This window comes from Ornithorhynchus anatinus, chromosome 3 (genome assembly GCF_004115215.2).
Source record: "Ornithorhynchus anatinus isolate Pmale09 chromosome 3, mOrnAna1.pri.v4, whole genome shotgun sequence".
NCBI lineage: Eukaryota > Metazoa > Chordata > Mammalia > Monotremata > Ornithorhynchidae > Ornithorhynchus > Ornithorhynchus anatinus.
In genome coordinates, this window is record NC_041730.1 from 52,293,112 (window position 1) to 52,310,129 (window position 17,018).

The following is a 17,018-nucleotide window of genomic DNA, read 5'->3' on the forward strand; positions in this document are numbered from 1 at the left end:
TGGAAGGGGCGGGGCCGGCGCGCGCGGCGGGGGGGAAGGGGCGGGGCCGACAGAGGGGGCGGGGTCTATGGAAGGGGCGGGGCCGGAGGGCGCCCCGGCGGCGGGGGCGGAGGAAGGGGCGGGGCCAGAGGAGGGGCGGGGCCGGCGCCGGCGGCTGAGGGACGGAGCCTGAGGGCGCGCGCGGCGGGGGGTTTGGGGCCGGGGCGCGCGGCGGGGGGGGCGGAGCTTGAGCGCGCGGCGGGGGCGGGGCCGGCAGAGGGGGCGGGGCCGGAGGAAGAGGCGGGGCCAGAGGAGGGGGCGGGGGCGAGGACGGCGCGCGCGAAGGGGGCGGAGCCGGAGGAAGGGGCGGGGCGGGGGCGAGGACGGCAGGCGCGGCGAGGGGCGGGGCCGGCAGAGGGGGCGGGGCCGGAGGAAGTGGCGGGACCAGAGGAGGGGGCGGGGCTACGGAAGGGGCGGGGCCGACGGAGGGGGCGGGGCCGGGGGAAGAGGCGGGGCCGGCAGAGGGGGCGGGGCCGGGGGAAGAGGCGGGGCCGGCAGAGGGGGCGGGGCCGGGGGAAGAGGCGGGGCCGGCAGAGGGGGCGTGGCCGGCGCGCGCGGCGGGGGGAAGGGGCGGGGCCGGCAGAGGGGGCGGGGTCTCTGGAAGGGGCGGGGCCAGAGGAGGGGCGGGGCCAGAGGAGGGGGCGGGGAGCTATGGAAGGGGCGGGGCCAGAGGAGGGGCGGGGCCAGAGGAGGGGGCGGGGAGCTATGGAAGGGGCGGGGCCAGAGGAGGGGCGGGGCCAGAGGAGGGGGCGGGGAGCTATGGAAGGGGCGGGGCCAGAGGAGGGGCGGGGCCAGAGGAGGGGGCGGGGAGCTATGGAAGGGGCGGGGCCAGAGGAGGGGCGGGGCCAGAGGAGGGGGCGGGGAGCTATGGAAGGGGCGGGGCCGGCGCCGGCGGCTGAGGGACGGAGCCTGAGGGCGCGCGCGGCGGGGGGGGGGGGTTGGGGGCCGGGGCGCGCGGCGGGGGGTGGCGGAGCTTGAGCGCGCGCGCGCGCGGCGGGGGCGGGGGCGGCGCGCGCGGCGGGGGCCTGCGGAGGGGGCGGGGCCTGAGAGCGAATACTACTACTACTACTACTACTAAAAATGTTGGTCTCTCTTAGCTGACTATGTGCAGAGCACTGTGCTAAGCGCAGTGAAAATGTTGGTGTGCGTTAAGCGCTTACTATGTGCCGAGCACTGTGCTAAGCGCGATGAAAGTGTTGGCGTGCGTTAAGCGCTTACTATGTGCACAGCACTGTGCTAAGCGCGATGAAAATGTTGGTGTGTGTTAAGCGCTTACTATGTGCCGAGCACTGTTCTAAGCGCCGTGAAAACGTTGGTATGCGTTAATAATAATGTCGGTATTTGTTAAGCGCTTACTATGTGCGGAGCACTGTTCTAGGCGCCATGAAAATATCGGTATGCGTTAAGCGCTTATTATGTGCAGAGCACCGTTGGGGTAGATCCAGGGTCATCAGGTCGCCCCACGTGAGGCTCCCAGTCTTCATCCCCATTGGACAGATGAGGTCACTGAGGCCCAGAGAAGTGAAGTGACTCGCCCACAGTCACCCAGCTGACAAGGGGCAGAGGCGGGATTCGAACCCCTGACCTCGGACTCCCCAGCCCGGGCTCTTTCCACTGAGCCACGCTGCTTCTAATAATAATAAAAATGTTGGTATTTGTTAAGCGCTTACTATGGGCAGAGCACTGTTCTAAGCGCTGGGGGAGAGACAGGGGAATCAATTGTCCCATGTGGGGCTCATAGTCTTCATCCCCATTTTACAGATGTGGGAACTGAGACCCAGAGAAGTGAAGTGATCATAATAATAATGTTGCTATTTGTTAAGCGCTTACTAGGGGCAGAGCACTGTTCTAAGCGCTGGGGGAGAGACAGGGTCATCAGGTGGTCCCCCGTGGGGCTCCCAGTCTTCATCCCCATTGGACAGATGAGGTCACTGAGGCCCAGAGAAGTGAAGTGACTCGCCCGCAGTCACCCAGCAGACAAGGGGCAGAGGCGGGATTCGAACCCCTGACCTCGGACTTCCCAGCCCGGGCTCCTTCCACTGAGCCACGCTGGTTCTCTCCTGGGGGGCGGGGCCGGCGGAGGAGGCGGGACCTGCGCGCGCAGCGTGTGGGCGGGGCCTGCAGAAGGGGGCGGGGCCGGCGTGTGCGCGCGACGAGGGGGCGGGGCCTACCAACGAGGCGAGGCCTGCGCGCGCAGCGGGTGGGCGGGGCCTGAAAAGGGGGCGGGGCTTGCAAATGAGGCGAGGCCTGCGCGCGCATGCGCGTCGAGGGGGTGGGGGGGGCGGCCTGCTCTTAACCCTTTCGTGTCTTAGCGAGCAGCAGCGTGGCTCGGTGCACCCAACGGCTGGGTGACCTTGGGCCAGTCATTTCATTCATTCATTCAATAGTATTTATTGAGCGCTTACTCTGTGCAGAGCACGGTGCTAAGCGCTGGGAATGGACAAATCGGTAACAGATAGAGACAGTCCCTGCCCTTTGGCGGGCTCACAGTGTAATCGGGGGAGACAGGCAGACAAGAACAATAGCAATAAATAGAAGCAAGGGGAAGGACATCTCATTAAAACAATAGCAGATAAATAGAAGCAGAGTGATGTATATCTCATTAACAAATAGGGTAATGGTAATTTCACTTCCTCCGGGCCTCAGTTCCCTCCTCCGTAGGTTGGTAAGGACTGTCTCTCTTTGGTGCTGAATTGTAATAATAATAGTGTTGGTATTTGTTAAGCGCTTACTACGTGCAGAGCACCGTTCTAAGCGCTGGGGGACATTTGGAGGTTCATCGGGTTGTCCCACGTGAGGCTCCCAGTCTTCATCCCCATTTGACAGATGAGGTAACTGAGGCACAGAGAAGCGAAGTGGCTCGCCCACAGTCACACAGCTGACAGGTGGCAGAACCGGGATTCGAACCCATGACCTCCTGATCCTCCTTGACCTCTCTGCTGCCTTTGACACTGTTGACCATCCCCTCCTCCTCCATACCTTATCTCACCTTGGCTTCACGGACTCTGTCCTCTCCTGGTTCTCCTCTTACCTCTCTGGCCGATCATTCTCGGTCTCCTACGCTGGAGCCTCCTCCCCCTCCCATCCTTTAACTGTTGGAGTTCCTCAAGGGTCAGTTCTTGGCCCTCTTCTGTTCTCCATTTACACTCACTCCCTCGGTGAACTCATCCGCTCTCACGGCTTTGACTACCATCTCTACGCAGATGACACGCAGATCTACATCTCCGCCCCTGTCCTCTCCCCCTCCCTTCAGGCTCGCATCTCCTCCTGCCTCCGGGACGTCTCCACCTGGATGTCTGCCCGCCACCTAAAACTCAACGTGAGCAAGACTGAGCTCCTCATCTTCCCTCCCAAGCCCGGTCCGCTCCCAGACTTCTCCATCACCGTGGATGGCACGACCATCCTTCCCGTCCCGCAGGCCCGCAATCTCGGTGTCATCCTTGACTCGTCCCTCTCGTTCACCCCACACATCCTATCCGTTACCGAGACCTGCCGGTTTCACCTCTACGATATCGCCAAGATCCGCCCTTTCCTCTCCACCCAAACGGCTACCTTACTATTACGGGCTCTCGTTATATCCCGGCTAGACTACTGTGTCAGCCTTCTCTCTGACCTCCCTTCCTCCTCTCTCGCCCCGCTCCGGTCTATTCTTCACTCCGCCGCCCGGCTCATCTTCCTGCAGAAACGATCTGGGCATGTCACACCCCTTCTTAAACAACTCCGGTGGTTGCCTATCGACCTCCGCTCCAAACAAAAACTCCTCACTCTAAGCTTCGAGGCTCTCCATCACCTTGCCCCTTCCTACCTCTCCTCCCTTCTCTCTTTCTACCGCCCACCCCGCACGCTCCGCTCCTCTGCCGCCCACCTCCTCGCCGTCCCTCGGTCTCGCCTATCCCGCCGTCGACCCCTGGGTCACGTCCTCCCGCGGTCCCGGAACGCCCTCCCTCCTCACCTCCGCCAAACTGATTCTCTTTCCCTCTTCAAAACCTTACTTAAAAATCACCTCCTCCAAGAGGCCTTCCCAGACTGAGCTCCTCTTCCCCCTCTACTCCCTCTGCCATCCCCCCTTTACCTCTCCGCAGCTAAAGCCTCATTTTCCCCTTTTCCCTCTGCTCCTCCACCTCTCCCTTCCCATCCCCACAGCACTGTACCCGTCCGCTCAACTGTATATATTTTCGTTACCCTATTTATTTTGTTAATGAATTGTACATCGCCTTGATTCTATTTAGTTGCCATCGGTTTTTACGAGATGTTCTTCCCCTTGACGCTGTTTAGTGCCATTGTTCTTGTCTGTCCGTCTCCCCCGATTAGACTGTAAGCCCGTCAAATGGCAGGGACTGTCTCTATCTGTTGCCGACTTGTTCATCCCAAGCGCTTAGTACAGTGCTCTGCACATAGTAAGCGCTCAATAAATACTATTGAATGAATGAATGAATGAATGACCTCTGACTCCCAAGCCCTGGCTCTTTCCACTGAGCCACGCTGCTTCAATTGTACTTTCCAAGCGCTTAGTACAGTGCTCTGCACCCAGTAAGCGCTCAATAAATACCGTTGAATGAATGAATGAATGAATGAATGGGGATGAAGACTATAAGCCCCACTTGGGACAACCCCATCACCTTGATTCTATTTAGTTGCCATTGTTTTTACGAGATGTTCTTCCCCTTGACGCTGTTTAGTGCCATTGTTCTTGTCTGTCCGTCTCCCCCGATTAGACTGTAAGCCCGTCAAACGGCAGGGACTGTCTCTATCTGTTGCCGACTTGTTCATCCCAAGCGCTTAGTACAGTGCTCTGCACATAGTAAGCGCTCAATTAATACTATTGAATGAATTGTATCTACTCCATGATGCTGTGTGTATATCTATAATTCTATTTATTTATATCGATGCCTGCCTACTTCTTTGGTGTTGCTGTCTGTCTTCCCCCCCTCCGCTTCCCCTTCTAGACGGTGAGCCCGTTGTGGGCAGGGATTGTCTCTCTCTCGCCAAATTGTACTTTCCAAGCGCTTAGTCCAGTGCTCTGCGCCCAGTAAGCACCCACTCAATACGATGGAATGAATGAAACTCCGGCTCCGGGCCCTGCCTTGGCACCTCATTCATTCATTCATTCATTCATTCATTCATTCATTCATTCATTCAATCGTATTTATTGAGCGCTTACTATGTGCAGAGCACTGTACTCAGCGCTTGGACTGTACAAATCGGCAACAGATAGAGACAGTCCCTGCCCATTGACGGGCTTACAGTCTAATCGGGGGAGACAGACAAAACCAATAGCAATAAATAGAATCAAGGGGATGTACATCTCAGTAAAACAGTAGCGATAAATGGAATCAAGGTGATGTACATCTGATTAACAAAATAAGTAGGGTAATAAAAATATATACAGTTGAGCGGACGAGCACAGTGCTGACGAGGGGAAGGGAGAGGGGGAGGAGCAGAGGGAAAGGGGGGAAAAGAGGGCTTAGCTGAGGGGAGGTGAAGGGGGGTAAAGGGGGAGCAGAGGGAGCAGAGGGAAAAGGGGGAGCTCAGTCTGGGAAGGCCTCTTGGAGGAGGTGAGCTCTAAGTAGGGCTTCGAAGAGGGGAAGAGAATCAGTTTGGCGGAGGTGAGGAGGGAGGGCGTTCCAGGACCGTGGGAGGACGTGGCCCGGGGGTCGACGGCGGGATAGGCGAGAACGGGGGACGGTGAGGAGGTGGGTGGCAGAGGAGCGGAGCGTGCGGGGTGGGCAGTGGAAAGAGAGAAGGGAGGAGAGGTAGGAGGGGACAAGGTGATGGAGAGCCCTGAAGCCTAGAGTGAGAAGTTTTTGTTTCGTGTGGAGGTCGATGGGCAACCACTGGAGGTTTTTAAGAAGGGGAGTGACGTGCCCAGACCGTTTCTGCAGGAAGATGAGCCGGGCAGCGGAATGAAGAATACTCTGAAGCGCGACGGGACCCACCCGTCACATCTCCTCCAAGGGGCCTATAGATCTATAATTCTATTTCTTTATATGGATGCCTGCCTACTTCTTTGGTTTCGCTGTCCATCAAGGGAATCAACACCTCCAGAGTCCGACCCATTCTTTATTCATTCAATGGTACTTATTGAGCGCTTACTATGTGCAGAGCACTGTCCCGAGCGTGTCGCCCATATCATTTTGCTAAAATGGCATTCTGCACACATCCCTCCACCCTTTTATCTTGTTTATCGCCCCTCTCAATCCCCCACCGTTAAGCTTCTTGTTCGAATGTGTCACTTCTGTATCCGGCACTTCCCACATACCCCTCCAAGGGAGCGCTTCATAAAATATCATTTCTACTATTAATTGTATTTGTTAAGCACTACCATATGCTCAGCACTGGGGTAGAAGTAAGATAATCGGATCAGACCTAATCTCTGTCTCAACGTGAGGCTCGCAGTGTGCAGGAAGGATAGAGAACATAATTCTATTTATCTTGATGATATTGACACCAGACTACTTGTTTTGTTTTGTTTTGTCTCGTCGTCTGTCTCCCCCGTTTAGACTGTGAGCCCGTTGTTGGGCAGGGATTGGCTCCATCCGTTGCCGAATTGTACATTCCGAGCGCTTAGTACAGTGCTCTGCACGTAGTAAGCGCTCAATAAATACGATTGAACGAATGAATGAATTCCATGCCCATTTTACAGGGGAGGAAACTAAGGCAAAGTTAAGTTAACCGACTTGCCCCAGTCAGGCAGGGACAAGTGGTAGAGCTGGGATTAAAACCCAGGTCCTCTGACTCTCTGGTCTGTGTTCTTTCCATTAGGCCACACTGCCTCTCAATACTGCTGTTGATATGATGAGAAGCAGCGTGGCTTAGTGGACAAAGCCCGGGCTTGGGAGTCAGAGGCCGTGGGTTCTAATCCCGGCTCCGCCACCTATCAGCTGGGTGATTTGGGGCGGGTCACTTCACTTCTCTGTGACTCAGTTCCCTCATCTGTCAAATGGGGATGAAGACTGTGAGCCCCATGTGGGACAACCTGATTACCTTGTATTTACCCCAGCGCTTAGTATAGTCCTTGGCACATAGTAAGCGCTTAACAAATACCACCTTTATTATTGAGCGCCCACCGGGTGCAATGCAATATACCTTGTGCTGAGGCACGGTACTAAAAGCTGAGGTAAGATACAAGATAATCAGGTCGGGCACAACCTGTCCCACACAGGGTTCGGAGTCCAAGTTGGAGGGGAAACGGACACCGAACCACCATTTTACAGACAAGGGAACTGAAGAACGGAGAACTTAAGTGACACGGCCAAGGTCACACAGCAGGCAAGTAGCGGAGCCGGGATTAGAACTCGGGTCCTCTGACGTCCAGGCCCATGCCCTTCCCACTAGACCAGGCCATTTCTCACAAGAGCAGGGGATGGGCACATGAGCTGCTGGACTGGTATGACCCAGGAGTCAGGAATTAAATGGGGAAGGCAGGATGATGGAGGTGGAATTTTAGGATTTTGAACAGGGGGAGAGCTGTTCAGATTTGAAGAGGTTAAGTCTTTCGGAGACAGGAAGATGGTAGTCTTGTCGACTGTGATGGGAAAGTTAGGTGGACGAGTAGATCGGGGAGGGAAGATGAAGAGCTCGATTTTAGATATATTTAGACAGTTTTAGACACCCAAGTGGTGGGGTCCGGGAGGCAAGAGGAAATGTGAGATTTCAGAGGAGGTGAGAGTTCAGGGCTTGAAAGGTAGATTTGGGAGTCATCTACATTAAGGTGGTAGCCGAAGCCATGGGAATAGTAATAATAATAATGTTGGTATTAGTTAAGTGCTTACTATGTGCCAAGCACTGTTCTAAGCACTGGGGTAGATCCAAGGTAATCAGGTTGTCCCACGTGGGGCTTACAGTCTTCATCCCCATTTGACAGATGAGGGAACTGAGGCACAGAGAAGCGAAGAGACTCCCCCAAAGACACCCAGCTGATACGTGGCAGAGCCGGGATTAGAACCCACCACCTCTGCCTCCCAAGCCCGGGCTCTTTCCGCTAAACTACGTTGCTTCCCTCTGTTTATTAACAACCACAACTACCTGATTCCTCCTGTCTTTCAACTCTTCTGCAATTGCATATTTCCTCTTCTCTCCAGGAGAAGCAGCATGGTCAAGAAAGAGCACAGACGTGGGAGTCAAGGGGACCTGGGTTCGTTCGTTCGTTCAGTCATATTTATTGAGCACTTACTGTGTGCAGAGCACTGCACTAAGCTCTTGGAAAGTACAATTCGGCTACAGACAGAGACAATCCCCACCCAACAACGGGCTCACAGTCTAGAAGGGGGGAGACAGGCAACAAAACAAGTAGACAGGCATCAAGAGCATCCAAATAGATCAATAGAATTATAGATATATACACATCATTAATAAAATAAATGGAATAATAAATATGTACAAATATGCACAAGTGTTGTGAGGCAGGGAGGTGGGTAGAGCAGAGGGAGGGAGCCGGGGCGATGGGGAGGGGAGGAGGAGGAGAGGAAAAGGGGGGTTCAGTCTGGGAAGGCCTCCTGGAGGAGGTGAGCTCTCAGGAGGGGTTTGAAGGGGGGGAAGAGAGGTAGTTCGGCGGATGTGAGGAGGGAGGGCGTTCCAGGCCAGAGGTAGGACGGGGGCCAGGGCGGGACAGGCGAGAAGGAGGCCCGGTGAGGAGGCTAGCGGCGGCAGAGGAGCTGAGCGTGAGGGCTGGGCTGGAGAAGGAGAGAAGGGAGGCGAGGGAGGAGGGGGCCGGGGGATGGACAGCTTTGAAGCCGAGAGTGAGGAGTTTTTGCTTCATGCGAAGGTTGAGAGGCGACCACTGGAGATATTTGAGGAGGGGGGTGACAGGCCCAGAGCGTTTCTGTAGAAAGAGAATCCGGGCAGCAGAGTGAAGTACAGACTGAAGCGGGGAGAGACGGGAGGCTGGGAGATGAGAGAGGAGGCCGATGCGGTAATCCTGGTTCTGCTACTTTCCATCCAAGTGGCCAGCACCTTGGACCGGGCCCCTCGTCATCTCCTGGCTAGACTACTGAGTCATCTTCCTCACTGGTCTCCCTGCCTCTAATCTCATCTCCAACTCATTCCAGCTCATCTTTCGCTCTGCTGACAAAATTATGTTTCTAAAATGTAATTCTGTACAATGTCTCCCTGCTCCATTAAAGCCTCTAATGGTTTCCCATTTGTCTCCTCATCGAACACAAACTCCTGATCATTGGCTTTAAGGTGTATCATCAGTTCCTGCTTATCTATTCTCTTCTCCCCAGCTTGCATTCTTCAATACTTCCCCGCTACTCACTAGGCCCTGGCTCACCGTTTTTTTTTTTTTTCCCAGTGGTATTTGTTAAACGCTAACTATGTGCCAGACACTGTACTGAGCACCGAAGTACTGGAGTAGATACAAGCTAGTCGGTTGGACACAGGCTCCGTCCCACATGGGACTCACAGTCTTAATCTCCATTTTACTGAGGCACAGAGAAGTGAACTGACTTGCTCAGGGTCACACAGCAGACAAATGGCGGAGCCGGGATTAGAACCCACTTCCTCCTGATTTCCAGGCCCATGCTCTATCGACCAGGCTGTGCTGCTTCTCATCTCCCCTTCCTCCAACCTCTGGTTCACACCCTTCTTCCTGCCTGGAACTCCCTCCTCCTTTTGGATCCAACAGACCAACCCTGTTGTATCGTTCTCTCCGAAGAACGGAGTAAAATGCTCAATAAATGTGCTCCATAAATGTGTTCAATAAATAAATAAGTGCTCAATAAAATGTGGTGGATGGATTGATTGTTTGATTGACCAGTTTTCCCCATCTTCAAAGTTCTTCTGAAATCCCACCTCCTCCTGGAGGGTTTCCCAGATCCATTTTCCTTCTCCCTAGCCCTTTGAGGTCACCTGCGTACTCAGAATTACCCGCGGCACTTCTGTAGCTATCGAGAAACACGATCTATTATTTAAGCCCTTTTCATCCAACATATCTGTTTTTCTCTTCCCAAATTTCCTTCTATTTGTAATTTATTTTGTATCTATCCCCGCCCCCTCCAGATTGTGAACTCCTTGAGGTCAGGGATTGTGTTTTCCAATTCTACTGGACTCTCCCAAGTGCTTAGCTGAGCGTTCCACACATAGTAGGTGCTCAGTAAATACTATTAATCAATTGATTAATCCACTAGTTGGGGTAAACTGGCTGGATGGGGAGGGAGCCCAGGTTGCAGGTTTTGCGCCCTTTACTAATCACGCATCACCTCTCTCCACAGCCTGACCCCGATTCTCTTCCCCACTCCAGTCCATACTTCATTATGCAGCCCAAATCATTTTTCTGAAAAAAGCTCAGTCCACCATTCACTCCTCAAGAAACTCCGGTGGTTGCCCATCCTCCTCTGCATCAAACTCCCTACCAATGACTTTAAGGCACTCTGTCAGCTCACCCTCTCTTGATTTCCTACTACCACCCAGCCTGCACATTCTGCTCCTCTTAATACCAACCTTCACTCTGTATCTCAATCCCTTCTTTCGCCTCACAGACTCTCTCCCTTGTCCTCCCTCTGGCCCGGAACTCCCTCCCTTTTCATTTACGTCAAACCATCACTCTTCCCACTTTCAAAGTCCCCCTAAAATCACATCTCCTCCAAGAAGCCTTCTTCCCTGACTAAACCCTCATTTCCCCTACTCTGTTCCTTTCTGCATCACCTATGGATTTGGATATTGGATATGTACCCTTTAAGCCCTTGATATTCATCCCACCCTCAGCCCCATAGCACTTATATACGTAGCCCTAATTTATTTTAATGTCCATCTCCCCTGCCGAAATGTAAAAGCCTTGTGGAACGGGAATGTGTCTACCAACTCCGCTGTACTGTATTCTTACAAGCGCTTAGAACAGTGTTCTGCATACAGTAAGCATTCAATAAATATTGATTGATTGAGTGTCCTCACTTTCCAGTGCATGGGGGCCAGAGGAGGGGGGCTGGGAGAGCAGGGGCAGGTCCGGGACTACAGGTGGGGCAGACCTCTGCCTCGATTCGCTCTCTTTGTGCCTTAGATGCAGAGCAGCTAATCGCCTGCTCAGACGGCGGAGACATTACCAGTTTCCGGACCGACCTTTCTTTTTGAGTAATGGTCCCAGGCGATCCGCAGCTTTGCAGGCCTCTGCCCATCGGAAAGACCGTGAGTGCGGAAAAGGTGGAGGAAGGGCGAAGGGGAGTAGGAATGGGAGAGGGAGAAGGAAGAGTGAAGGGGAAAGAAAGGAAGGATGAAAGGGTTAGGAAGGGGAGAGGAAGAAGGGCAAAGAGGGAAGGAAGGGGAAAGGGAGAAGGAAGGGTGAAGAGGGAGAAGGAAGGATGAAGGGGTTAAGAAGGTGAGAGGGGGAAGGAAGGGTGAAGAGGGAAGGAAGGGGGAAGGGAGGAGAAAGGGCAAAGGGGGAAGGAAGGGGGAAAGGGGAAGGAAGGGGGGAGGAAGGGGGAAGGGGGAAGGAAGGGGGAAGGAAGGGGGAAGGGAGGAGAAAGGGCAAAGGGGGAAGGAAGGGGGAAGGGGGAAGGAAGGGGGAAGGGGGGGGAAGGAAGGGGGAAGGGAGGAGAAAGGGCAAAGGGGGAAGGAAGGGGGAAAGGGGAAGGAAGGGGGGAGGAAGGGGGAAGGGGGAAGGAAGGGGGAGGAAGGGGGAAGGGAGGAGAAAGGGCAAAAGGGGGAAGGGGGAAGGAAGGGGGAAGGGGGGGGAAGGAAGGGGGAAGGGAGGAGAAAGGGCAAAGGGGGAAGGAAGGGGGAAAGGGAAAGAAAGGGGGAAGGGAGGAGAAAGGGCAAAGGGGGAAGGAAGGGGAAGGGGAGAAGGAAGGGGAAGGAAGGGGAAGGGGAAGGAAGGGGAAGGAAGGGGAAGGAAGGGGGAGAGGAAGGGGCAAAGGGCAAAGGGGGAAGGAAGGGGGAAGGGAGGGGGAAGGGAGGGGGAAGGAAGGGGGAAGGGAGGAGGAAGGAAAAAGAAAGGATGAAGGGGTTAGGAAGGGGAGAGGGAGAAGGGCAAAGAGGGAAGCAAGGGGAAAAGGGAGAAAGAAGGGTGGGGGAAAGGGAGAAGGAAAGGATGAAGGGGTTAAGAAGGGGAGAGGGAGAAGTAAGGGCGAAGAGGGAAGGAAGGGGAAGAGGGAGAAGGAAGGGGAAAGAGAGAAGGAAGGGCGAAGGAAAAAGGAAGGATGAAAGGGTTAGGAAGGGGAGAGGGAGAAGGAAGGGGAAAGGGAAGAGGAAGAGCAAAGGAGGAAGGAAGGGGAGAGGGAGAAAGAAGGGGAAGGAAGGGTGAAGAGAAAAGGAAGAAGGAAGAAGGAAGGGATTAGGAAGGGGAAGAGGGAGAAGGAAGGGTGAAGGGGGAGAGGGAGAAGGAAGGGTGAAGGGGTTGGGAAGGTGAGAGGGAGAAAGAAGGGCAAAGGAAGAGGAGAGGGAGAAAGAAGGGAGAAGGAAGGGGAAAGGGAGGAGGAAGGGCTAAGGGGAGAGGAAGAAGGAAGGATGAAGGGGTTAGGAAGGTGAGAGGGAGAAGGAAGGGCGAAGAGGGAAAGGAAGGGGAAAGGGAAGAGAAAGGGTGAAGGGTGTCGGGGGAGAGGGAGAAGGAAGGATGGAGGGGTTAGGAAGGGGAGAGGGAGAAAGAAGGGGAAGGAAGGGGAGAGGGAGAAAGAGGGCGAAGGCAAGCGGAGTTGGACAGGGCGGGACAGAGTGGGGAGGGATAGATCGGGAAGGACACGAAAAGGCGCAGGCCGGGAAGGCCGGGCCAGACCGCTGCCTGGCAGAAGAGATAACATTTTGGGAGCATCCCGGCGGGGGTCGCGTCTGACGAGCGTGGGAAGGAGTCTTCCCTGCTACAGTGAAGCCCGATCTCCTGTCCCAGGTTGGAGAAGCAAGCTGGCCCTGCCGCCCCATTGTCCCGCTCAGTCCCACTGACAGGGGAGGGGATGGAGCAGAACGCTCCTCCCGCTCCTGCTCCGCTCCGCCCATCCCGCCCAGCTGGGGCTCCGGCAGGAGAGACACTGTCCCGGGAGCGGGGGCCATGGCCGGGTCCTTTCCCCCGGGACTAACCCGCCCGAACCGACACCACATCCCAGGGTAAGCGCGGTTTCTCTTCTCCCTGACCCGACCCTCATAAGCACTTGGGGTCCAGAGCCCCTTCCCACCCTAGCGCCCACCCTTTCCCCCCCCCAAACCCACACATACACCTCCCCTCTCTCCCCCTCCTCCGGCTCTGGCCGGCTGAGGGATGGGGAAAGGGTCCTGGGGGGCCGAAGGGCAGGGGTCACGTCTGCGGAGAGTCTAGTGAGGCCCTGCTCCTGGTACGGATGCGTGGTGTCATCTCCATGGCGACCGGCCCTGCCCTTCCCTGGCAGAGTAGCCCCGGGGTGAGCACGTAGCCATCCCGGCTGGAGGCTCCATTTCCTCTTGCCCCTTCTCACCTCCCTGACCCTTGAACCCCAGCCTAGTCCGAGATTGTTTGGGGGCCGTGGGAAGGCCGTGGGGGTCTGGGAAGGGGCACGGTGGGGGAAAATGGGGAAGTTAGGAGGCCTGGGAAATGTATCCCCAGGTATTCCGGGCACTGCCCACAGCTCCGCTTCAGCCTGGGCCACACCTATGGACATTTGACTGCCCGGCTGCTGCGGGACCCTCCGGCCCCAGCCCGGCCCCCACCCGCTATGTGCTGCTGGCCCCGACCCAGCCTCCGCGGTCCCCTGATCTCCCCCGCAAGGAACGGCTTTCCTGGCACGGACATGAGAGACTTAGCTGCAGCCTGGTTCCAGGGTACACAGGTATGGCCTTCCTCCCCTTGGAATCCCCTGGTCCAACCCTCCCCCTCCCTCTGGATAGACGATTCTGATCCCCCGCTCGTCTCTGTCCCTGACCTGACATCTGTGACATACCAAAGGTCCCACCGTCCCCCCACCCGAGGCTCCGCCCCACACCCCAGCGACTCCACTGATCATCCCCCTGCCCCCCGCCCCCCAACCCACTGCAATCTTCTCCCTGACCTGACATCTGTGACAGATATCCCCAAAAGTCCCATCCCGGAGCTCTGTCCCCCACTTCCGTGGGACATCTGTCCGTCTGTACGTCCGTCCATCCGTCCATCCATCCATCCATCCATCCATCCATCCATCCATCCATCCATCCATCCATCCATCCATCCCATTCTATAGGCTTTGTGCCTCGGGCCCGGCCCATCTTTGCCAAGAGCTACAGCCGGGTTTGTGCTCAGGCCCTGAGCGAGTTTACACACCAGGGGGTGAGACCCAGGGAGCAGACCGGAGTCCTGAAGTCACAGGTGAGGCCCCCGACCAGGAATCCAGAGGGAAGGGTACTGGGGAGGAGCCGGGACCGGGATCTGGCTGGATGGAGCCGCACAGGCCCTCTCCTTCCTGTGGGGAGCAGCGGTAGGAATTGGACAGGCTTGGTTCTGCCCCCACAGCCACCCACAGCCGAGTGTGAGCCCACCTCACCCCGAGACTCCCCTTACTCGAGGGAGAACAGGGACCCCGGCAAAGGCTTCGTCTCAGGTGAGTAGGAGGAGGAGGTAAGGGGACACCGGACTGGGGTTGCCGGGAGTCTGAAGCTGAAGTGGCAGGTCGGCGAAGGAGGGAGTGGAGGACTCTGGAAGATGGGTTGGCTCAGGCTTGGGGAGAGGGTGGGGGGGAAGAAGGGGAGATAGCATGGCCGGAACCGGCTCCGGCCCCCCGTGCCCCACAGGTTTCACTGGCTTCGTGCCGGTGCCCGCTTCCTCTTCGGCTCCGGATTCCCCGTCCTCACCGGACCGGGCTCTGCGGGAGTTCAGGCGGCTCGGCCCACGGAAGGGTCATGCCGAGCTCTTCCCGCCGCTCGACAGCACCTACCCCAGAGCCCTGGCTGTGCCGCCTCACTCCAGGGGCCCCGTGCCAGGTGAGGGCCCAGCAGCCTGAGACTGACAAACAGCCAGAGAGGCCGTCCCAACTCGCCAGCCTCCTGCACCAAGCCCTGGGGACCCTGTGGACATGGGGGGGGGGGGCCGCAAAGAGAATAAACTCACGAGGGAGGACGCAAGGCCACGGTCTGAAAATAGGGAGGACACCGCAGGAGGAGAGGACGTAGGACGGACACTCAGGCTGAACGGTACGAGGGCGGGAGAGGCGGGGCAAAGAGGGGGCCTGTTGCAAGACAGGTGGCCGGGCCACGCCGACCTGGCTAAAGGAAACCCTCGGGACTGGGTTGGGAGGCTTCAGCTCTAGTAAGGGCTCTCCTGAGGCCACGGGGTAGATACTCCAGTTCGGTCCACCTGGTTTCTTAACCCTCGTGCCTGGGCGTCGGCAGGCTCCGAAGCGGCTCCCGGGCCTAAGACCCTAGGCTTCGCCTCCTCTGGGCTGTTGGGGAATGGGGTGCGGCGGGTGCCACTTCTTGCTGAGAACCTTTTTATTAATATGCATAAATAAATAAATAAACCCAGTCCAGGCCCCCTCTCGGGATGCCAGGCTTAGCGCGGCTGCAGCCTATGTACAGCAGGGTTGGGTCCCAATACTGACACTCTGCCCTCCACCCGTTCCCCCGCAACAAACGTGCCTGGGCCTCTTCGCTCTGAGGTCGGGGGGTCGGTGGGGGGGGGGGGGATGTCTCCCTCTTCTTGGGGAGAGGCATCGAGGCCTGGCCCCCAAGGACAGGGTGACTGCTACCCGGGGCCATGAGCCAGCAGATCTGGGGAGAGGAGGGGGCCCCGGGGACTGAGACGTGTCTTGGGTTGGGCCGACGGACACCTGGGGTCGATGCAGAGTGGAGATGCGGAGGACGGGGAGCGGGGGAGGAGACATCTCACTCGGGGACGTGGGTGGGGCAGCCCCCGGCGTGCACCCTCCCAGGGGAGCCGGGCAGGCCCTCAGGAGGGCCGGGCAGGGGCCGTGGAGGGGCAGGGGGCCGGTTGGCCCCGGGCTCGGCCTGTACTCTCTGCAGGCCCAGCCACGGCCGAGACGAAGGGAGGCCCCAGTGGCTCCGGCATGCACGGGGCGGCGCGGGGACGGCCAAGGATCCAGAAGTCCGGCCTGCACTGGGGCCAGTGGGGGCTGGCGGGCGCGGTGGGGGCTCTTGGGGAAGGGGACCACAAGGGCGGTGGGGCATCTTCAGTCCTGGTGCGCGTGGACGCGTCACATGGGTTAAGGGCACTAGGCCGCTGTCAGAGCCCCGGCCGCAGCGAAGCCAGTCCTTGCCGGCGGGGCCCAGCACCCGCAGACGCTCTCCCTGCGGAAGCTGAGGTGGGCCGGGCTCCGTGGCCATGTGGTGACCACAATGCCTGAACTTCGCTGTAGGGGGAAAGAGGGAGGGGACGCGGACCGTCAGTGGCACGCGCCCCCGGCTAGGCTCAGTCTCCCAGCCGGCCAAGGGCCTACTGCCCTATGTCCACCATCCGGGCCCCACCCCACCCTGCTTACCAGGATCGGTCCGTGGTGGGGACTCCGCGGCGGGCTCCTTCTCTCCAACGTCCCCCCGGCGCCGACTCGTCTCCGGGTCCCGGCGCCCACGGTCTGCGCTACCAGCTGGAACACGACCTGTCCAGGCTCAGCCAGCCTGAGGCAGTCTGGGACGGAGGAGAAGGGATCAGTGCCGTGACACGTGTAACGCTCCCCACGTCGTCCTCTGTGGCGGCCTCCCTGGAGAAAGGCCCGCCCAACCCGTGACCCCCCGGGAGGCGTGACCCTCCCGTCGTCCTTCCCCCGCCCTAGAGCCAGGGGCTCCCTCCTAGGCCCTGGTGGAGGCGAGGGGTCTTGGGGTGGAACTGGCTTAGGTCCGGGGAGGTGCCGCTCCCCGGTGACCTGGCCCCCAGCCACCCCGTCCCTCCCCGCCCCGGCCGCCCCGGAGCCTCACCTGTTGGGAGCGCGGGTCTCCTGCTGGGCCTTGCGGGAGCCGAACAGATGCCCCCACCTCAAGCCCAGGCCCGGCTCTGGGGGACCCTCCTCTCTCCCTGACTGCGGGGCGGTGGGCCCCTCTCTCTCCTGGCTACGCCTCAGCTCCGTGAGCACCGAATCGGGGGGGCTCCCCATCCAGAAGGG

The 17,018-nt window shown here is 57.9% G+C and overlaps 2 protein-coding genes across 3 annotated transcripts in view; one reads left to right on the forward strand and one right to left on the reverse strand.

Annotated features, from left to right (window-relative positions):
- The first annotated feature begins 13,011 nt into the window (after positions 1-13,011).
- LOC114810235 (protein FAM166B-like) lies at positions 13,012-14,524 on the forward strand. The gene is given in 5 exon segments (XM_029061203.2): positions 13,012-13,068; positions 13,541-13,641; positions 13,644-13,763; positions 14,151-14,275; positions 14,420-14,524. Coding segments are annotated over 5 exon segments (498 nt in total). The 5' UTR covers position 13,012; the 3' UTR covers positions 14,516-14,524.
- Positions 14,525-16,711: 2,187 nt separating this feature from the next.
- The window catches only part of RUSC2 (RUN and SH3 domain containing 2), a 72,603-nt gene continuing 72,296 nt past the window's right edge, over positions 16,712-17,018 (reverse strand). Inside the window, exon 11 of one of the 2 annotated variants that reach the window (XM_029060035.2) lies at positions 16,712-17,018. In XM_029060035.2, coding sequence (XP_028915868.1) covers positions 16,830-17,018 — 189 coding nt within the window. In that variant the 3' untranslated portion in view covers positions 16,712-16,829. The other variant, XM_029060034.2, reaches the window with a different exon arrangement.